This window comes from Myotis nattereri, assembly GCF_964212035.1.
Source record: "Myotis nattereri genome assembly, chromosome: 19".
NCBI lineage: Eukaryota > Metazoa > Chordata > Mammalia > Chiroptera > Vespertilionidae > Myotis > Myotis nattereri.
Genome location: NC_138095.1, coordinates 21,252,877 through 21,275,555, shown reverse-complemented (window position 1 = coordinate 21,275,555; position 22,679 = coordinate 21,252,877). Strand labels below are relative to the sequence as shown.

Genomic DNA, 22,679 nt, shown 5'->3' with positions numbered 1-22,679 from the left:
CAGCCCTGGAGTCACCTGGGCTTCACAGGCGTTTAAACCATCAGCAGTTGCACAAGTTGCGAGATAGAAGTAAACAGGGCTTCCTTTCTCAGTCACGTGCTGGTCTGGAACAGGTGTTAGGAAAGCGCCCATCACTATTCACAGAGCCACAGAGAGGGCAGGCGTCTTGCTGGCACCGTGGAACCTGTCTTCCCTTGTGTGTGAGGCGCGACAGCGTAAGGCAGAAGAGACCACAGAACCCGGTGGACCGTGGGCACCATGCCTCCGAGCACAGGGCTGCCTTTAATCAGAGAGACAACTGAAACAAGCGCTCTTTTTTTTAAAATACAGCCATTGAAAAGACGATACATTAAGAAACATGTAAACACCGCAGCTGCTTAATGACAAGTTGCACTGCTTGGTTTAGTACCTATGCACTCCTAGGTGTGGAGACCTGGAACGGGGACGGGAGCCTCCCCTCACTCCCACAGTTGGGCAAATTAGTGGGGAATGAGGGCAGAGCAAGAGGAAACGTAAGGTCTAGCTTGTGCACAGGTCCTGAGAGAAGAAAAGCAAACTCTATCTTCTAGTTCTCCCAGAAGAAAGATTTACGATGTTACAAAAGTCGGAGGATGGATTTGTGTTGTCTGGGGACGTAGAGGAATTGTCAGGTGCTTTCCAGCTAGAACACCATCTACCGGGAGGCCCACCAGAGCCGTCTCAGGCCCTGCGCAAGGCAAGGAGCAGAGCCCGCCCCCCCCCCACCCTTTCGTCCCAGCCTTGAAAATCCAGGGACAGCTGGACGAGTGGCCCTGTCCCCATGGGGACTGTCCTGTACTGACCTCGGGGCCCAGCCTGGGAAAACCAGCTCACCTTGGTGCTGCTGCCACCAGTCAACCTCGAGTGTCAGCCCAAGTGCCTTTCTAGTCGCAGTCCTGATCCCCGGGCCCTGCCCAAAGGCCCATGATTGTACTAAAATTTGAAGACGAGTCATCCCTATATCCCACACTAACTGGAAAATGACACAGGCACCAACCAACCCCTCTGCTTGCCAAATCACAGAGACGTGAGACCCCCCCGAATATTGCCCTTATTGGCCAGTGGGGTCTGCTTGTCTTCCAAGAAGGGGCGGGAGGCCAACAGAGTAATTCCTGGTCATTTCCAGGTGAAGCAGAAAAGGATGTCAACACTGTTACTGCAACTGGCCCACGTGCAGCACAGCAGAGGGGACGCCCTCTAGTGGAACAAGAACACCCACGAGAGTGTCTGTAATGTGTTTTCAAAGAAAAACGGCAACGGTCCTCAACGCTGGCCAGTCACCTGGCGGAGACGACATGATTTGGCAAGCAGTTCTGAGGCTGTGGCAGGTCCTGCTGAGTCCTCATCGCCCTCCTGAGGGTTAGGTGGGGAGTGAAGGGGCGTGGGCAATAGTAAGAACAAAATGTCAAGTGTCTGAAACCCAGCCCCAATGCTCAAATTAAATGGAGAGCAAGGCGTGACGAGGATCCACTCTTAGGGAAGCAAGGGATCAAGGCCCCTTCCTGGGATCTGTTCTTAAAGGAAACATGTCCCTGTTGAGGCTTGTGGGCTGGGCACACAAAACAATACCCCAGAACCACACAGCCCTTAGAGCTGACGGGAGAGAATGGAAGGCAGACAGCTCCATGCAGCGTTCACTGCTGCCATCCATACATGACACTGACCCCAGAGCGTCTCTGAGCCACGATTTTTCATGGGTGAAGGGACAGTCAGCCAAAGGCCCTTCCACAGGCTCTGTCCCAGGATGTTACTGACAAGAGTCCATAGAACATGGAGAAGGGAGTTGCCTGGGTCCCGGCAGGGAGGGAAAGGCCAGAAAGGAGGTGGCTTGTGGAAACTTCAAAGCACCACGTCCAAGACTCCCAAAGAGGTAGCTTCCTAATCTCGAGTCTCACCCTGGCCACTGGGGATGGGGCAGCCCAACTCCGCCCCTCCCTCAGGGACCTGAGGGGAGGACAAGAGGTGACCACCCGGGGCCCGTTGGCAGCTCAGACTCCCAGGGACATGGTCAGAGCCTGCATTGGGGGCCAGAGGCTGGGGCCGAGGATTCTGGCACTGTCTGCCCGTGCGGCATGAGGCAGCCCCCGTGCGTGAGGCCCTCTCCCCAGAGGGACGCTCGCTTCAGGATGCTACCTCTCTCCCCGCCAGCTGCAGAGCCCCCAGGACAGTGCCTCCTGGCCCGAGCCCCCAGGGGTCTTCAGAAAAAGAATTTAAGTCAAAAACATGATTTGTTTTCAGGTTGCAAGTAACGGGTCAGCTGAGCTCACACCATCCTCCCCGCCCCCAGCCGCTGGTGTCTGGTAGATGGGGTGCTGGGTGGGAGCCCAGCAGCTCCTTGGCCCTGGGGGCCTACTGCCTGCAGTTGTTGTCAGACAGCTGGCTGGGGGTCCGCACTTCACCCAGGGAGGTCATGCCCTCGAAGCGCTGTGAGGCGATGGCTGCCTGGTGGGACATGCTCTTCCGTACGATGTCACCCTTCCGCCACAACACCACTTCCTGCAAAATTGGGAGAGGGGCAACATGACGGCGCGAGAGAAAGGCATGGGGTTGGGTTTCCCGGAGGCTCTAACTTCCTCTCGGGGAATCTTAGGCAAAATCCCCATCTGCTTATCTCCCAGCAAAGATAGCAGCTGTCCCACCGCCGTCCCAGGGAACTCTGGATGTTTCGGGCTGGAAGGCAGAGTGGTTGTGGGGTTGGGCCAAGGGGGCAGACTCTAGGTATCTGTGGGAACCCTCATTCTCGCTATGGGGCTCTAGGTGACCCGTTTCCGCCTCTGGCACACGAACAGTGGCATGGAGACTTGCGCCTTACTGCTTAACCTGCCAGACGGGAGCCTGCTCTTTGCAGAACGACGCCCTCCTGTTCTGTCACTAGGCCCCCAGGGGTCGGGCGGAGGTGCCAGGCTTCACCTGCTGTTTGAAGTAGCGCCGTTCCTCCTCGTCTATCAGCACCAGGTTGAGATAGTAGCGCACGGAGAACTTCTTGTTGATGTCCCGCATGGTGGGGGTGAGCTCGTAGCCCGCCAAGAAGAGCCGGATCGGGATAGATTCTCCTGTAAGGGCCAGGCAGGAATCAGAGCGAGGGACAGAGTGGCCACTCAACCTTACACGAGTCACTCTGGCCAGGGTAGGAAAAGTGGGCATCTGAGCATGACATGGAACGCAGGACATTGCTTCTGCCTTTGGGAAGCTGCCTTCTGCTGCCCAGTGATGTGCTGAAGCAAAAAGGTGACTGCAATTCCCTTCTAGTCCAGCTGTGCTTCTGAATGACCTCCCACTACCCCCACACAGGATTATGAGTGGCGGTGGGGATGGACAGCCACTATCAAACATCTTCTGATCACATGGAATGTGTCTACTTGTTGGGTTTCCAAGAGCCAACTGTCAAACTCTAGCAAACTCATCATTTCACCCAGCAATTTTGATGCCACTTTCTTCCACCCTAATTAGGGCATGCCCCCCGAAATACATCACTACTATGATGGACTGGCGGATGGTATGGTGTCTGGGACACAACATCTTCATTCTGGTCCCAGTTCTCCATTAACCAGTAACTCTGTTGCTTTCCTTGGACCTTATTTTCTCATGTGGAAAATTATGGAAACAAACTACAGACTATTTTAGATCCCCGCCAGCTCTAACATCATGCCTTTCCCAGCATAAGTGGAACAAAGTTAGGGGAGTTGTTGTACTGAGAAAGGCCAAGCCTATAATGCAGTGTAAAGCTAAATATAAATCTTTCAATTATCCGCTGTTTTGTATGTTTCTCTGCCCCGTTTCATGTGCACAAGGACAAGGACAATTGGCTCTGCTTGCACAGCTGGTGGAAAACTGGAACGCAGAGAGTCTGGAGAGCTCAGCCCGCCCTCCCCAAGGACCTGGCACGGTGCGACTCAAGGAGAAGCTGTCATTGTCCCCAGTGTTCCCGGCTGCTAAGCTACGACACTCCTCCTGCCTGGATTAGACCTTGGCATCACCAAGCACTTCTCAGTGAAAGAATACACTCTCCATCGTCAGCTGCAGCAGAGCCAGCGAAGAACCTCCGTGAGGGCGTCTCCCAATAATCACACAGATTCCCCAAACACACCTCTCAGCCCCACCCGACCCAGCGCTCCGAGGTGGGTGGCGGGAGACTAGTTTCTGTCCAGTTCCCAGTGCTGACTGCAGCCTCTGGCAGTGCTGGCCAGAGTATTTCTACTTGGTGAATGAATGCAGAGAATGAATCGTTTTACCAGAGCCAAAACTAAGTGACAGAAATGACTATTCTGTATTAATCTCTTGCCCCTTAACAGCAAAGAATGTCAGAATGTCAACAGGCAAAAGTTACAAAATGTTCAAACTGTGTCTGTTAACCAATTTGCAAGCTTTTTTTAAAAAAACAAACAAACAGGGATAACTTGAGATTCAATCTCCAGTCCAAGCTCGTGATGTAGAGGAGGCGGAAGCGGAGCTCCGCTGAGGGAAGGCGGGTAGCAGTCTGCAGCGTCACAGGCTCAGCCCTCCTTTCCTGCTTATGGAGACCCAGGTGTACAGTTAGAGCGTAAGCAGTTCCAGGTTAACGGAAATCTCACTAACAGTACAGTCGCTCACGCCCCTCCACAGCTGTGTGCAGGGCCTGGAGACAAGGCGGGGTGGGGGGCCAGGGGCCACGAGGCCTACCTCTCACTGGTGCTCCATCCATGATCTCGTACTTGGCTATCGTGTCGTTCTCATGGTACACGTTGGGGCCTGTGCCCGTCGTTTCCCGCTTGATGATGTCGATCTCCATGTGCTTGATTTTGATTCGCACCAGCAGGAAGTATATCTTCCCCACAATGACATCTTTCAAGTGGTATCTGGGGAAGAGAAAGTAAAGAATAAGGTGTGTGTACAGCAGCCAACCCTTTGTGTACTTCCCGGCCTTTCTCGTCTCAGGAGAGGGCGCTCTGCCCTGCGTACTGGCTAAAGGTGGGGTCAGAGTGCACACTCACCAACATCCCACCACGCTGCATGGCAGCCTGATTTCCCAACATGTACTTTACGTGAATCAAAGTAACTTCTGTCCCTCTCATTCTCCCAGTTACAGCTCAAAGGATGCTCCTCTAGCATGTTATGGCACCCATTCATGCTTGCTGATTTCATCTATCTGCTCAGTACTAAACTTCTTTTATACATTTGATATGTTTTGTTTTTTAATTTATTTATTTTTCTTTTCAATATGTTTTCATTGATTTTTTAGAGAGAAAGGAAGGGAGAGGGGTAGAGATAGAGAAACATCCATGAAAGAGAAACATCACTGATAGGCTGTCTCCTGCACACCCCCTCCCCACTACTGGGGATGGAGCCCGCAACCTGGGCATGTGCCCTGACCTGGAATCAAACTGGTGACCTCTTGGTTCATGGGTCAACACTCAAGCACGGAGCCCCACCAGCTGGGCATGTTTCCTATTTGTGTATGTTTTTTAGATACCCTAGTGTGTGAGAGGCCAGTCCCACAAATGCAGAAGCCAGGTCTTGCTCTTCCTCTCTAAGCCCCATAAAATGTCTTTTGGGAACTGGGCCTTGATGGCCTGCAGCGAAGTTCTGTGTGCTCTGGACCCAACAGGCCAGGCAGGAGCAGCAGAGCAAGATGCCACGTCCTGTCCCATCCACCTTCTCCCTGGGCTCTGCTTACAAGGCCTGTGCTCTGAGCTGTCGAACCTGGCCACGAGGCACAGTGAACAGACAGCCGTTCCGGTGGCCGATACATGCACAGCCCTGGGTCAGGAACAGCAGGCAGAGAGCAACATCTCCAGACCTGAAGATCAGAGTCATAGGCTGTGAGTGTTGGCAGGGACTTCAGAATTTAACCTCCTTGTATTCTAGGTTAAGAAAAGGAAGAAAGTAATTTAACCAGGATTTGAGGAGGGGACAGACTCAGGATGTGAACCAAAATCCTTAATTCCTAAGCTTGTGTTCTCTTCTTTCTTTCTTTCTTTCTTTCTTTCTTTCTTTCTTTCTTTCTTTTTTAATGTTTGTATTGATTTGAGAGAAAAATGGAGAGGGAGAGAGAAACATCAACTGGCTGCCTCATGCACGCCTCCTACTGGGGATCGAGCCTACAACCCTGGCATGTGTCCTAATTGGGAATTGAACCCGGTGATCTCTCAGTGCATGGGACGATGCTCAACCGACCGAGCCACACCAGCCTGGGCCTTCCATTACTCCACATCACGTAGGCTAATGGTTATTAGGCTAATTGGGAAGGCTGCAGACATTCTAAGTAGAGAACCTAAGAATAGTTATGAAAGCAGAATGTAGGCCACTGAGCATTTTGGAAAGAATGCTTAGAGAACATAGATTCTAGGGGTTTTCCAACTTTCATAAGCTGAACATTCCTTTATTCTAAAAAAAATCTCATAAGAAGCATTAATATATAAGCTTCTCTGTGGAGGGTGGGCCTCGAGCCCTGGCTCCCCTCTCCTCTTTCACTCACCCTTTCTGTGTGTGCTCGAGACCACTAGCCTGATGCAAGCCCTTCATTTTTCAGGAACCAGAAGTACAAACATTTTTAGAACCTGCTAACCTTAGTCCACGTTCTTAGTGGCAGAACAGAAGCTGGCTCACAGCGTGGCCCTTTCAGTTACGTCATTCAGACCTGCACTCACAGTGTGGCTGTCTGCGAGGGCAGGGCCAGATTCTGGAAGTGTCCAGTCCTCAATGTCACGCCACTGACTCTGAGTGCCTTTCACATACCAAGTGTGGTCCTGAGCTCACTGCTGACTGGCTATTCTGAGCTCCTGCTAGTGGCACTGCCTGCCAGCCACCCCCTTTGTCTGTGGCCAGGGCATTGGTGGGCATGCACTTTGGTGGCTCCTTTTCAGGAAGGCACGCAGAGCCCCAAGACTGTCAGGAGAAAGGGGAAGAAGTCTGTTCCCTTACGTGTGCCTTAGATCAACCTTCGTTTCCTGTCGCCCTGCCCACTTGGTAGCTGGAGCCCAGGCCACGCAGGCCCGCTCTGGGACATGGTGATCATTTTACTGACACCCCACTTGGTTCCAGGCCACAGGGCAGGGGAAAAAACACACCTTTCCCTCACCCTGTGCTAAGAAGCACATATATTCTGGCTTAAAAAGCCCCCGTTCCCTGCCCTTCGCAGGTGAGCCTCTGGCTCAGCTCCCTCTCCCGAGTTGGCTGGCCGTGGGGCTGTGGTAAGGGCGGCTCTGTGACTAGAATACACTCTTCCTTCTGCACATTTGATCTTCAAACATGTTGAAGAATGCACTATGTTGAAAAGGGGCTGGGGTGCATTTCTGAGCTGTACACGGGATTTACAAGCCCTTAAGTACTTTCGTGTTCTAACAGTAAACACGGTTTAACACAGAGGTGGCTTCCCAACTCGCCAGCTAATGTTATTTCAAGGCCTTCATGAAAAGGCAGCGGGTCCTCTTTGCTACCATTCCTTTCAGTTCAGAGAGGAAGCAGCGGCCTGAGGCGGTGTCTGCTTTCCTCATTTGCCTTCTAAGGGCATCCTGGTCACAGGAGACAGATGACAATGGACCGGTATTGAGATGATTCTTAGCAGTGGAAGGAAACAGCTGTCCTTTGAATCCAAAACCATTAGTCTTAAGGCTAGTTTAGCTTGACTCTGAAAGACATCACAGGCTGTTTGATTTAAAGGTACCGTCTTAATTTAGTAAAGTTTAGTTTAAGTCAAATGAGGTTTGATTTCCTGGTCAGCCTACCTTTAGCCACATATATTCCCTGCTTATTTCTGTGCTCACTCCCACTGCATGAACCAGCCCAGGCAAGGGGCTTCCATCACTTTGTGTTCTGATCAGCTTCTATCTTAACCCCCGGAAATAGTTGTTCCACAACCCGGGGCGCCCGGCACTTACTTGGACTTGTTGTACTCGAACTCAATGTGCAGACAGTCCTCGATCCCAACCTCCATCTTGATGGAGGAGTTCAGCTCTGGGTATGTGCTGAGCGTGTGAACGACAATGTCCATCTCTTTGACAACATCATTGAGGCGGCGGCTGATGGTGGCGCGGAGGAAATACCTGGAGAATATGGACGTGGGGTGAAGGAACACTCCCGTTTCCAGAGCTACCTAGGTTAATGCGCCAAACTGACCCACTTGAGAGAACCCCCTTCAGCGGTATTTATTCCTTAGAGAATTTATCTCTGTGGACCCTCCTCCCAGAAAAAATGCCCAGATGCACTTACATACAACATTTTGCAGTTAGAATTCCAGGGGGTGCAGAGCCCCTTCCCCGAACCCCATTTTGAGCTCATGCTCTGGGTGGAGAATGCTCTAAGTCAGTGATTCCTCCGCTCCGTATTCCGGGTTCATGTCACTCCTCTGCCTTTTGTGGCCCTCGCCACTCTCTACCATGCATTTGTGCGCAGGTTTTATGTCCTCAAGTAGCTTCTGGCTCTTTGGGCACAGGAATCTGTCTTATACTCTTCAATTTGCACACCCGTTTGTTTAACAATATTCAATCAAGAAGGATTTTTCAAGTCCCTCACAGTTAAATTGAGGAATAAGTAACGGAGAAACGAAGTCAGCTATTCATTCAGCAAACGTTCATTGCTAGGCATGGGGTGAACAAGAGACACCATCTCAAGGGAAGCTCACAGACCACTGTGGGAGGGGGGCAAAGAAATAGAAAAATCAGAATAAACTTGGATACAGGAATGCAGGCCTGGGGGAGAGAGAAAAGGGCATTCGGGAGAGCAAACCTAAGTAAAGCAGCAGAGGAGGGAGAGAACCTGGTGTGCTCGGACAAAGAAAACCTCCGGTGAACTAGGATCCTCAGGAAGGGACAAGTCGGGGAGTATCGGAAAGTATGCCAAGCCTGACTTCTACAGCAGCCACTTGGGGTGGCCTTCCCCATCACGCCTGTCCCCTTGACTTAACTCTCATACCCGGGGAGGGAAGAAACACCCCTTCAATTATATTTTCTTCTAATGAAACTGTCTTTCAAGCCTTCCTGCTAACCAGATCAACCACACACCAGGCCACTCTGTTCTGGGTGGCACGAACTGCTGCTTGGCAGTCTTTTTATTCATCCCAGCAACTTCCGTCTCACTCCCTAAGACATTTGTTCCCAACTCTTTTCTAACTGCTCAGGCTCCCAGCCTCCCCCTCCCCCTCTCAGGGGAAGACACTGCTTTTACTATGCTAAGATGCAGGCCTTCCAAGTCAAGATTTACAATTTTCTCCCTTCTCTGCTTTGAGCTGCTCCCAGGGCCTAAAGTGTGTGCATATCTGCCCATCCTTTCCTCCTTCCCGCCTCCTCCCTCTGGGGGCATGACTCTCCATCTATCTGGGTGCACGTCAGAACCACCCGGGGGAGGGGCTTTACAAATGCCGATGCCCAGGCACGCCTCACATCCTTCAACTTTTCCAATTTTCTTACCAATTGGATATGTCCAATCTCTCTCCAGTTAAAGGCTTCTTCCTTTGAGTTTATTAAAAAAAAAAGTCCCCAAATCATCAACCTCCCCCCCCCCCCCACCACCACCACCACCACCAAACACGGTCCAGGCCTCACACTCCTGACCTTCCTTCAGAGACAGCTGTCACAGAGGGACCCACCCCTGTGCCTCACCCCTGGCTTCTGTTGCCACCACCCAACAGAAACTGCCCTCCTGAAGTGACCACCCAGCCTCCCACTTGCCAAATCCAGGGGCGTGTTTTCAGCGTCAGGTCTGTGCTAGTGTACAACACGTCCTCCTCTATGAAATGCTCTTCCCAGGGTTGCCCTGGAGCCCATTACCCGGCTTCAGCTCCTACTATCCCCCCGCCCACAGGTCCTGAGCTCCCCTCCTGGAAGAGCGGATCAGCTGTGGGCTGAGCAGATGTTTCCAACAGTACATCCCGAGGGCAGGCCTGCATTTCCAATCACCTCATGAACTCTCACACCTCTCCCTCTGCCAGTGCTCCAAATGTGAAAGCTCGATGCATCATCTTACCTACGAGCCATCTCTTCCTCCCAGCAGCCCCCTCTGCAGCTCCACTCACTAGGAAACTCCGTGGATGTCCATTACATTCCTGGTTTTCTGCCTGTTCCCATCGTGTCCCCTAAAGCAAAACTCTTAGGCCCTCATTCCAGCCTTCTAACAGTTCTGTGTCCACATTCTACCCATCCACTAAATACCACATATTGACTTTAAATTCTTCCGAAAGAACCACTCCCCTGCTCACCAAGGAAAGAGGGCCCCAAACCATCCTGTCACGCTTCCCCTCTGCCTGTGGAATAAGGTCCAAGCCCTGATGCGGGATTTACATCTTCTGCACACTGCCCTTGGCTGATGTTCCCTCCTGGGCCTCCTCTTTCTCAACATGAATCCTAAAGTCTTTATCTAATTTGTACAGCAACACCTTCCTTTATTTGCTATTTTATTGTGGTAGAATGAAGAAGGGGGTTTGGAGTATGCCACCCCCAAATAAGCCACTCTGGTTCATCCAGAGCTGAAAGGAACTGAGAAGCAGCAGACACAAGGAAAACTCCTGCCCTGCCCCTCCTTCCCAGGACAGCAGGACATTTCTTCTTCTTCTTTTTTTAAATATGGAACACTTCACAATTTGCATGTCATCTTGCAATGGCAGGGGCCATGCTAATCTTCTCCAACCATTTGCAACCGCATGGATGGAACTGGAGAGCATTATGCTAAGCGAAACAAGCCAGTTGGAGACACATGATCTCACTCATATGTGGGATATAATGATCAACATAATTTGATGAACAAAAATAGATCCAGAGACAAATGGCAGGGGAGGGGGGTTAGAGAGCAACAGAAGGACTTGTATGCATGCATATTAGCATAACCAATGGACACAGACACTGGGGCGGTGGGGGCTTGCCGGGGGGTGGGAATGGCTGGGGGGGGGAGTTCAACTGGGGAAAAAGGAGACATATGTAAAAAACTTTAGACCAGCAGTTCTCAACCTGTGGGACGCGACCCCTTTGGGGGTCGAATGATCCTTTCACAGGGGCTGCCTAAGACCATCGGAAAACACATATATAATTACATACTGTTTTTGTGATTAATCGGTATGCTTTAATTATGTTCAATTTGTAACAATGAAATTGGGGGTCACCACAACACGAGGAACTGTATTAAAGGGTCGCGGCATTAGGAAGGTTGAGAACCACTGCTTTAGACAATAATAATAATACAAAAACATAAATAAAATAAAAGCCAGTGCCCAGATTGCCTCCTTTTCTGTTATCGCTCCAGTTCTACATGTGCTGCCGAAGTGAGCAGGATGGTCTTAATCACCACAGACAACTCAAGACTCTCAGCAGCCCAGAGACTGTGCAGAGAAACCTATAACCAGCCTCGCTAAAACTGCCCTTACCTTTCCCGTTTCCCCATGTTTACCTCCCACAATTTGTGCCCCTGGAAGCTCAAAGTCTCCTTCCTTTGTCTTGTCACTTCTCTTTAATATTCATTATTGTTTTTCTGGTTAAACGCTTGCATAGGCCCTAGTTCTGACCAGCCCTTTGAGTTACTCCTCACAGTCCCACGTGTATGCACAATGCACATGTGAACAAACTTGTTTTTCTCTTGCTAATCTGCCTTTTGTCAGTCTAACTTGCAGGGCCCAGTAAATGAACCTAAGATGGGTAGGGAAAAAAAGATGTGTTTTTTTTGTCCTCTACAATATACAGGGATGGGCAAAAGTAAGTTTGCAATTGTTGTACAGAAAATAATACAATAATTAATAACTAATAATATAAGAATAAACTGTTTCATGTATTCATAACTATAACCCTACTTTTGTCCACCCTGTATATAACATTACATTTACCATTTTAGCCATTTGTCACTTTAAGTGTACATTAAGTCCATTCGCATTGTTGTGCCACCATCACCATCATCCATCTCCTGAACTTTTTTAACTTCCCCAACTGAAACTGTTCCCATTAAACACCAACTCTCCATTCCCCCTCCCCTCAGCCCCTGGCAACCATCGCTCTACTTTCTGTCTATAATTTTGACTCCTCTAACTTCCTCCTATAAGTGAAATCACACAGGATCTGTCTTACGACTGGCTTATTTCACTCAGCATAGTTTTCAAGACTCATCCATGTTGTAGCAAATAACAGGATTTCTTTCCTTTTCAAGGTTAAATAACATTTCATTGTATGTTTTGTTTCATCCACATTTTCTTTATCCAGTCATCTGCCGATGGGCATTCAGGGGGCATCCACATTTTGGCTCCTGTGAATATGCTGTTATGAGTGTGGATATACATATGTCTATCTCTTTGGGGTCCCTGCTTTCACAGACCAAACTGATGATTGTCAGATGGGAAGGGAACTGTGGGAGGGTGGAAAGGGGGCAGGGATTAAAAGTACAAACTGCCCGTTATAAAAACAGTCACGGGGATGTGAAGTCAATAATAAGGAATATAGTCAATAGTATTCTAATAATTATGTATGGTACCGGTGGTTATTATCACTATGTTGTATATGTGAAACTAATATAATATCATATGTCAACAGTAACTGAAAAATAAAAGTAAAGGATAAAATAAAAGGAAAAAAAAAAGTCTGCAGCATCCTAAACCCAGGCCTTCAGGTGAGGAGAACAAGCTGATCTTACAAGACAGTACCAAGACCTGGGACCAGGTGTCCAGAGCGAAGGAGGAAGCCTGCTTCATCCCAGTGACATCGCATAATCCTGGGTTCCATCCAACAGGCTAGAGCTGCTCTGGATTTATTTATTTTTTTTAACCCCAGAGACCCTGGGACCAGTCCCTATCCTCAGAGTTCCCAAGACTGGAACAATAAAAGCAATCCCATGTCCTCAAATTGTGCTCATTAATCTTTGAAGAACTTGGTACACGCTTACATTTTATTCTCTCTTCACCCCCCACAAAAGATGGAGCAGACAGATTTAGAATTAGAAACAAACCTATTACCCACTTTTCTAGTGAGAAAGCTGAGTGACAGAGCTCAGGATCACTCTGCTGTCCTGAGAACTGGATCAAGGGTCAGTATGTCCTGATGAACGTTGACTGTTGAATTTTCAGGAATTTTATGAAGCAGTGGTTAAACACAGCAATTATTTGCAATTATATAAACTTACAATTGAATGAGTTATATTAAAAACAAAGGTAATACATACCAAAAAAAATGCCTTGCTTCCTAATTATGTTGCTACAATTTTCTGCTCTTGGGGAATTTATATTTAGTGTCTCCGTATGTTGGTAATGTTTGCTAAATGTGGTTACTGTACATCTCTCCCCAACTGTGCATTCGGGCTGTCAGATTGATAGCTTGAAATTGGCCATAGTGGGAAGATTTACACTCCAGCAATTAACAAATGCTAAAGCAGGGGTTTTTCCTCCCAGAGAGCCTGCTCTAACCATTTACCAGCAGACCACTGCTCTCTGCCTTCTTCCTTCCCGATACCTTTATAGACTCTTGACAACGTGGACAGCTTCAGGTCCTGCTCCACAGGGGGGCAGTCTCTGGGGCGAGGTGGGCACAACTTACCGGAGCTTCACATTCTGCCCCGTGTAGGACTCATACGGCTTCTCCACGTGGGTGAATTCGAAGTCGAAGGCCTGTGACTGGGTGATTTCTCCAGGCCGGGCCAAGTCCTTCACCAGCGACACAAACTCATGGTGGTTCCCGCGGTCATAGTAGAGTTCTGCGGAGAGAGCATCGGCCTCCTCTATCAGACCCCGAGCTACCCGGGGCCTGGCAGGGGGCTTCATCCCTGCTGTGGGCATCTGTGTCCTAAAAGACCCCCACCAACAGACCAGTGTTATTCCTGACCCGCTCCTTCACTGCATTCCTCATATACTGGTCTCCCTCCACCTCCCCCTTTCCAAGCAATTCCATTTTATATAGAGAAATCCATGGCACAGTAAGAACCCCACATAATCCTGCTCAGGACAGCAGGGCAGGCCCTAGTAAGGGACACATCAGGGGAACCACTATCAAAAACACATTTTTAAAAGCACAGTAAAAAAAATATTTATAACTTTTAAAGCATATTCACGGGCATTTATCACCAATTTAAAAGATAAGGGAACTGAGTCACAGCGAGGTTAAATAACTGGCTTAGAGTCTAGGGTTGGCTGCTATGGGACTGAGTCTATTTCTACGACCTAGTAAAATGGGAGTAAGACAACTCACTTCATAAGGTTTTGTGAGAATTAAAGGAGGCAATGAAGGGATGGGACTTAGAATAGTACCTAATAGATAGCAAACACTCAAAATATTAGCTGCTAGGCCCTAGCCAGCTTGGCTCAGTGGATAGAGCGTCGGCCTGCGGACCGAAGGGTCCTGGGTTTGATTCTGGTCAAGGGCACGTACCTTGGCTGCAGTCTCCTCCACAGCCCAAGCCCTGGTTGGGACCCCTGCAGGAGGCAACCAATCGATGAGTTTCTCTCACACAGATATTTCTTTCTCTTTCCTTCTCTCTTCCACTCTCTCTAAAAAAATCAATGACAAAACATCCTCTGGTGAGGTTAACATATATATATTAGCTGCTAGCTGATCCATGTGGCCAATCTGACATACAGGTTTTAATGTTATTACCTCCATTTAAAACAGTGGCTCCAAGACTGCAATGGGCATCAGAATCACTTAGAGCAGTGGTCGGCAAACGCATTAGTAAACAGAGGCAAATATCAACAGTCCAACGATTGAAATTTCTTTTGAGATCCAAATTTTTTAAACTTAAACTACATAGGTAGGTACACTGTTATTAACTTAATTAGGGTACTCCTAAGGCTTAGGAAGAGCCACACTCAAGGGGCCAAAGAGCCGCATGTGGCTCGCGAGCCAGTTTGCCGACCACGGACTTAAGAGGGATTATGAAAACACAGATTGCTGGGCCCCACTCCCAGTCTGATTCAAGGGGTCTGGGGGAGGGGGCTGATCCCGCTGGTCCTGGGACCCCACTTTGAGAAGCAATGCTCTTAAGTTCAACCTCCCCTGGAAATAGTTTTGGTATATTTCGCTGATATAAGCTCATGCCACCCACTTATCCTATATTATTCTTAGCCTCTTTGTACTCTGCTATTTAACTATTAACTTCTGCTAGTACTCTACACATGGTGATTAGAGGTAAGGCCTATATGCCCAGATTCCCAGCATCCTCCCCAACCCACCCGGCTGCATGGCGGACATTTAATACTGACTGTGACTATACATGGCCAAGGTGCAGTCAAGGTCCAGCCCTGGGGTAGGTATTTCTGAGCTTCAAGCCAATGCTAGGCTGCACCCTGAAGTAGGATAGACCAAATGGGAAAATGGAGCAGGCAGAGCACACCGCCACCCACTTCTGCTGTTAGCTGCTTGGGGACAGAGAGAACCACCCACAGGCCTGGTCCTGGATCTTCAGAACACAGCAGGCGATCTCTCTCAGGGATGCCTCAGCATCAGGGGACGTGGGGCAGTGGTACATGTGCTCTGGGTCCACCCTGGACAGTGCAAGGTCTGGGTCCCCATAACGATCAAGGCCATCCTGGGTCAAAGTACCCACTCTCTTGCCTCCCCAAAGGTGGCGGTGGCGTGGTTACATACAGTGCTGCTACATCTCTGTGAATGTACATTGTATTCTGTGATTACAGTTGTTGCTGATTTCCTATGTAGTTACACTGTGATCCATCTTATATTACAAACAACCCACCTTCTCTCCCAAACACTAAATGGAACCAGCAGTGGGCAGCATTCCGGGTAGTGAGTGATCATCCACAAAGTTGCTAGATGGGAGACGACAGTTGCAAATGATGGAGGAAAAGATGAGCAACCAATGCTAGTTCTAAAATCAGGAACTGTGCTCCTCAGTAAAACAATGTGCAGTGACTGGGCAGGGGCAGAGCCACTGGCCAGCCCACGTCCAGGGCTCCTCCACTTCTGCTGGTCCAGGGAACCATGAGCCCTAGTGGATGATCCTGGCTCTTACATGGGCTCTGACCCCTTGACTGGGGAACCTGTTGCCTCAATTCCCAAGCACTGGATTCCAGCCATAGTTTCAGGGGACAAAAGCAGGCAGAGCAAGGCCCCAACATCCATGATCTTTAATGGGAGATCCCAGAGCCAAGAGAAAGATGGGAAAAGGAGGATGGAAAAACACACAAACGTGACTACACAGCTCAACGGCACCATGAGAAACAAACAGAGGCGGCCTGTGAGCCCTCAGAGAGCAGTCAGGCTGCCAGCATCCGAGGATCCTAGCAACGGGCTGCCTGACCCAGCAGGGGAACCTGGCTGTGGCCAGGACCTCTGGCGGAAGAGGGCCTTCCCTGCATAGCATCATGCTCTGCTTCAGTTTTTTCCTCCGGGACACACGTTACTACAAGCTTTTATACCAAATGTCATGGAAGAGTGACCGGTGTCTGAGTGGAGCTGGACTGGACTTTCTCGTTTGTAATTTCAAAGCTGTTTGCAGTGCTTTTGCAAACACTGTTAAGGCAAAGGGGCAGAAATAGCACCATATTCTGTCGCTTGCCAGGAAGTTTGGTTTCCTCTGACAGGATTTAAATAAAACAATCCAAGGCTCTTCTATTGAGAGGTTTGGATCCTAAAGAGGCAGTCAACTGCCTCTATTTTTCCCCAAAGATGCAGACACAAGTCATGCCTAGCTCTTCCGGGCCCCCCAAACCCTCGGGGACTAGCCATTTCAAGTTAAAACTCGGAATTGACCAAGCGGTTTCGTTAAGGTAACTTCTGTCTCCAGCCTCCCAGGAGGAAATGAGTTTTGCAGAAGGATGCTTTCATGGTGAAACTTGCCACCAACGGCTGAGGAGCGAACCTGCCACTTTAGGAGGAAATGGAGCCGGCTGGGCAGCACAGGGTCATCCCCTGAAAGAAGCTGAGACTTGCTGCTGGGCCCGGACCATGTGTGGTCCAGGCTCCATGGTGGGCTTGGGAGAAGCGAAGTTAGCAAAGGCAGAAAGACCTGCAGCGAGCTTCCTCTCACCCTGCTTTCCCCACGCACTACTTGCTAACTGGCAACCCAGCTACGACTCGTGCTGGCCACTCTGCTCGGATCTCTTGGACCCCAGGAAACCTGTCGAGCAGTCATACCCAAGCTGCCCGTAGCCGGCCAGGCGCAGCTCTGCTCCACGCCCTGCCACAGCGTATTAACGGGCTAGAATCAATCGATTTCATCTCAATGTGCCTTTTACTTAGCATTTCCTGGGTGAGTAAATTAAAATAGAGAAATTCTCTGGAGTTTTTAAAGTACAGGCTTGATTGGTCATGATGAGCTCAGATACATCCAAAGGCAGGGGCCAGCTCAGAACAGAGTTGCACATACTTCCCCCTTTACCCACTAGGGAATCGATGAGAAGAATTTTAAGGAGAGGCCTGACAATGTTAGAATTGCCTTTTAGACAGTTTACTGTTATAGGCGGTGAATTGAAAGAAGAGGAAAACAAAGGCAGGAAAGCCAGTTAGGAGACTACTTGCTACAAACAGAAAGAATAAATGCATTAAGAATGGAGAGGAGGCCCTGGCCGGCGTGGCTCGGTTGGTAGGGTGTCATCCTGTGCACCCAAAGATTGCCCCTTCGATTCCCAGTCAGGGCACATGCCTGGGTTGCAGGCTGGATCCCCTGGTAGGGGGTGTGCAGGACGTAGCCAATCGATGTTTGCTCTCACATCGATCTTTCTCTTTCTCTCCCTCTCTCTAAAAAAGAAAAAGAAAAAGAAAAAAGAAGCCAATTAGTTGTATGGGGGGAGGAATGAAGCGTCTCAGATGACTCCCAAATGGAGGCTGAATGGATGCAGGTGCCAGAAGCCAAAATGGAAAAAAAACACACAAACAAACAAAACCCACAGAGCGGCAGGGCTGGCAGAGAAAGGGTTTCTGTTTTGGATGCCTCTTTGAGGGACCTGGGGTTGGGGTATCCAGGTGGAGATATTTAGCAGGCAGTGAGAAACACAGGCATGGAACTCAGAAGAGAGGACAGGTGAGAACAAAGAAGGAATTTGGGAAGCATGTGAATATAAGAAGCCACTGAAGTCATGGGTGCAGATGAGACTACGAGAGCAAGTTATGGAGTAAGAAGGGACCAGGAACAAAAGCTATCTCTAAATCATCATCAAGATAGGAGTGTTGTCTGGCGGACCAAAGGGTCCCAGGTTCGATTCCAGTCAAGGGCACGTACCTTGGTTGCAGGCTCCTCCCCGGCCTGGGCCCTGGTCAGGGCTGGTGCAGGAGGCAACCAATCAATGTGTTTCTCTCATATCGATGTTTCTTTCTGTCTTTCCCTCTCCCTAAAAATCAATGGAAAAATATTCGGGCGAGGATTAACAACAACAAAGGAGACAGGAGCTTTTCTGAGCAGGGCCTGGGCCACTAGGAGAATGGGGCACAAAGGGGTCCGAGTAGCTATTTCTGCAAGGACCCTGTGCAGAGTCCCTTCCATAAAGTTTTGTGTGGACTACTGTACCTTCCAGGAGAAGACACTGGGAAGGCACTGTGGCCAGGCAGACGAAAGGGGAGACTAACCTGCTTCGAACATTCCCCATGGAGAGAGAGTCTGCATAGGAATCAGGGGTAACTACAGGTGAAATGTTTTAAATGCCTAGCCCCTGGGAGCTTCTTGATGGTCCAGCTTAACACGGAAAGAGAAAAGGACAATGATCATCTTAACTCCTTTTTACTGAGCACTTACTACATGTGCCAAGCCTTGCACTTCATGTATATTATCTCTAGTCCTTACAAGACTTGACCTTAGCAAAGTCTGTATAATTATAAACTGAGCCTTTTCTAATTTACATAACCAGCTGAGTTGCCCCCTGCATATGCCAGGCTGTCCCTCTAATGAATACACAGGTGGGACAAATATACTTTCTTTTTTTTTTTTTTATAATTCTTTATTGTTGAAAGTATTACCTATGCCCCCCCCCATTGACCCCCTCCAGCCAGTGACAAATACACTTTCATCAGGAGGAAAAATAAATTAGTCATAAGGATAAGATTAATTACATAAACCACTTCATTTTCAAGATACAGAACTAACTCTTCTGAGGGAGGAAGGCAGGAAAGAAGAAAGGAAGGGAAAGGAGAGAGAGAGAGAGAGAGAGAGAGAGAGAGAGAGAGAGAGAGAAGAACCAAATCAAAGAGACTACTGTTTATAAGAAAAAATTTGAGTTAAAATGGAAATCAATGAGGAAGGGGACAGAGCACAATGATATCAATCAACTTTCTTACCATACAGCCAGATCTCAGAAAGAATCTGACCGAGTCCCACCCACTTCATACATAGCCAAAGAGTGCAATGAAGGAGAAAACCTCAAGACCACAACTTCAACAAAATTACTCACTGGCCTCGCTCTGGTGCCCTGAGGTCGGCCGGCACGCTGCCTTAGGAATATGGCACAGATACGCCACGCGCTGCATGGAGCACAACCCTCTGACCTCACAGCATTCTCACGGGCTGATGTTTGTTGTCCTTGTCTTACAGGGAAGAAAGTAGCCCAGGGAAGGGCACAGCATCCCCAAAGTCACAAGGTCAAGTCAGCCCAGAGTGAGTGCTCAGGGGCCCAGGAAGAGTCATCAATGGAAGCAATAAAACGTTCTGAGAAAACTCAGCAGGGATGCTATTCTGGGATCCAAGGAGTTAGACAAGAAACCAGTCAGGGCAGGTGCAGCAAGAAGCCTCTACGTTTTGACTAGAACAGCGGTTCTCAACCTGTGGGTCGCGACCCCTTTGCGGGTCAAACGACCCGTTCACAGGAGTTGCCTAAGACCATCGGAAAACACATATATAATTACATATTGTTTTTGTGATTAATCACTATGCTTTCATTATGTTCAGTTTGTAACAATGAAATTGGGGGTCACCACAACATGAGAAACTGTATTAAAGGGTCACGGCATTAGGAAGGTTGAGAACCACTGGACTAGAAGGTCTTGACATCATTCTGCGCCCCCCACCCTCGGGGGCAGCTCAGTCAATCCTGCTGAAGCTGCAGACATTGTGGTTATCTTTCTGTATTGACAAGGTATGGCCACCTGGAACGGTGGTTCAGACACAGGCTAACCGTGCCTGTCTACACTGGCATGACAAAGTCAAAGAATCCATGCAACAGTGTTAAAGCTGCTACTTGAAGATCCTAATGCGAAGCAGGCAAGGACTTCACTACCTCACATGTTACACTCAGCTGAAAATATTTTGGACTCATCCTATCTACTCAGTGGCTCTTTATTAGGTGGATTTTTACCCTTTAGTGTACGTACGGCAGTATCTCAAGACATTTTTGAGGTTACAGCTGGGAGGTACTTCTGGTATGGGGTGGGTAGAAACGGGGGGGGGGGGGGGGGGGGCGGGGGGGGAGGGGCATTGCTAAACATTCTACACCAAAAAGGAATGACCGGGCCCCAAATGTCAATAGCATGCTGTTGAGAAATCCTATCTAAGCTAGAAGCCGGAGAGCAGCGGGCATGAAGCTCATTCTTTAGACCTATTTCCAATACACAAAAGGCCACACTCATTCTGGATTTGACGTAAGGACAGAGGTTCCTGCGGGATCAGCTGGTCTTCCACCTGATTTCATTCTCTGAAATGCCAGAGGTAAACAGTTCAGGCTGAGCACTGCCTGCAGAGACCTGTGCAGAACTCCCCTTCCCCAGGCCCCTCCTACCCGGGGCCAGGGCTTCTGGCCTTTGTAAAAGAGGAAAACAGATTTCTTCGCTGTACTCTGAGGACCTGAGAGAGCATCTAACAAGCTTTCCCAGGAAGTGCCTAAAAACAGAGTTAAACATGCAGCATGTGGCATAGGGCATGAATTCTCTGCCAGAGGTTTCCAACCCACACCGGGGGTGTTCACTGTGACAAAAAAACACAATTTACTTCCAGAAGTGCATGGGAGTTTTCATAAACAGGAAAACTCCAAAGAGCCTTAGGACTGGAGACAATTGCATCTTGACTGGCAGCTTCCAAAACCTTCTGGCAGTGGTTAACTGCCTGTTATGGTCCAAAGCCAGTTATTAATTATCACGATTAAAGACTGTTGGAGCACTGAGCGATTTTGACCACTTCCCTTTTAGTCTTTGGAGCATCATTTCTTTGTCTTTAAGGAGAAAACGAGTCGCCGGGAAACGAACGCTCTAATCGAGAAGGCTTAGAAATACAGGCTTAGGTGGACAGAAACGCTGGATCGGAGGCTGCAGGGCTTTTCCCTCAAAACGTGTACAAGACAGGAAGTTCAGAGATAAGGTGAGAGAGGAGGCCCTGGTGAGCCATGTCGCCCAGATCACACATAGAAGTGACAAGGGGGCGGGTGAGACTGCAACTGAGCCACAGACCAGCCAAATTCGGGGTCCGGAGGAAGGCAAGGCTCCCGCTAACAAGCCCACCTGCAGGCTAAAGGCTGGGCCTCTCGCTCCGAAATCCCGAAATCCCAGAGGGGTTTTGTTGAGGTTTTGGTGGGTCTGTGTCATCTGAGCGGCATGGGACACCTGGGCATTCTGCGCCGCGGTGCCCGCCACCAAGGGGCACAGCGGGGTCGCGCCCGGGGCCCTGGGCACCGCCACGCCTCGTGGCGCGCTGTCCCTTTGGGCAGGGAAAACGGTAACGCGGCAGCGGCCACGGGCGGGCGGGTCTCAGACCGCAGGGGGACGCGTGGAGACCGCAGGCCTCGCCGGAGCGGCCCAGGGTCCCGCCCCGAGTGGGCGCCCGGCGCGGCGCGAGGACGTGGGGGTGGGGGAGGGAGGCCCCGGGCGCCGACTCACCGATCTGCCCGATGAACTCGATCTTGATGCCCTGGTGCTCCAGCCGCTTGTTGGGGTGCTTGAGGGCGAGGCTCACCTTCCCGGAGACCGTCTCGCCGTCGTAGAAAAGGAAATATTTCTCCTTCTTCCCGTCCTCCGTCTTGTGCTCGGCCCGCTTCCTACTCTCCGCATCGTTGAGCACGATCTCCACCTCCACGCTCTGCCCGAAGCCGAAGAAGCTCATCTCGCCGCCGGCCGGGCGCGCCGGGCTCTCCGGGGCCGGGCTGCCCTAAGGGAAGGCCAGCGGGCTGGACGCGCGCGGCCGGGCGGGGGGCGCGGCACGATGGCCAGCTACAGCCGGAGGGCAGGGCAGGGCCGGCTGCGCGCCCAGAGCGCAGATGCGCCGCGGCCCGCCAGTCCCCGAGCGGGCACGGGCGACGGAGATGGCGAGGGGCGAGGGCGGCCACGCCACTCTACGGGGGACGGTGCAGAGCCCCGGGGGTACCGGCCGCTGCCGCCCACCCGGTGCCCTGCGGCTCGGGGCTCGGGGCGGCGGAGCGAACCTCCAGCTCCTGCGCTGCGATGCCCGAGCAGCTCCGGAGATCGCGGCGGAGGGCGGGGAGGAGGAGGCGGCCTTCAGCGGGAGGCTCCGGAGACGCCGAGCGCAGGCGCACGCCTCTGCCTCCGTAGCCCTTGCCACCCCGCAGCCGGGCAGGGTGCTCACTGCGCCTGCGCAGTGGGCGAAGGCGCCGGCCTTTCCCTTAGTTGACATGGTGGCTACGGCCTCTTTCTAGAATTCGGGCCCGCACATCCCGTGAAATTAAGAGACCTGCAGATGTCCTCTAGCAAGGCTTCATTTCCCTGCTTTTCCTCTACTATTTTCGTTCGGTAAACGTTAGTCTGCCGTCCACATCTGGATACGTAACAACGTTCGACTGCTGTTTGACGGGGTAAAGGAAGCCCTTTGACACGCGAAATGTCACTTGACAGGGGGCAAAGGTG

General features: G+C 50.3%; 1 protein-coding gene across 1 annotated transcript; it reads right to left on the bottom strand.

Moving 5' to 3' along the window:
• Positions 1-245: 245 nt before the first annotated feature.
• On the bottom strand, positions 246-22,390 carry VPS26B (VPS26 retromer complex component B). Its single transcript, XM_081114142.1, has 6 exons — positions 21,699-22,390; positions 13,494-13,650; positions 7,875-8,039; positions 4,678-4,853; positions 2,929-3,071; positions 246-2,514 (listed from the first exon to the last, which is right to left on the bottom strand). The coding sequence occupies exons 1-6, from the start codon at positions 21,919-21,921 to the stop codon at positions 2,368-2,370; spliced, it is 1,011 nt and encodes a 336-aa protein (XP_080970268.1). The 5' UTR covers positions 21,922-22,390; the 3' UTR covers positions 246-2,367.
• Positions 22,391-22,679: the final 289 nt, after the last annotated feature.

Coding starts and splice junctions, on each gene's coding strand:
- VPS26B (XM_081114142.1), bottom strand. CDS start 21,921: ATGAGCTTCTTCGGCTTCGGGCAGAGCGTGGAGGTGGAGATCGTGCTC. Junction 13,651..21,698: donor CGAGTTCATCGGGCAGATCG/GTGAGTCGGCGC, acceptor CTCTCTCCGCAG/AACTCTACTATGACCGCGGG. Junction 8,040..13,493: donor GGGCAGAATGTGAAGCTCCG/GTAAGTTGTGCC, acceptor CATATTCTCCAG/GTATTTCCTCCGCGCCACCA.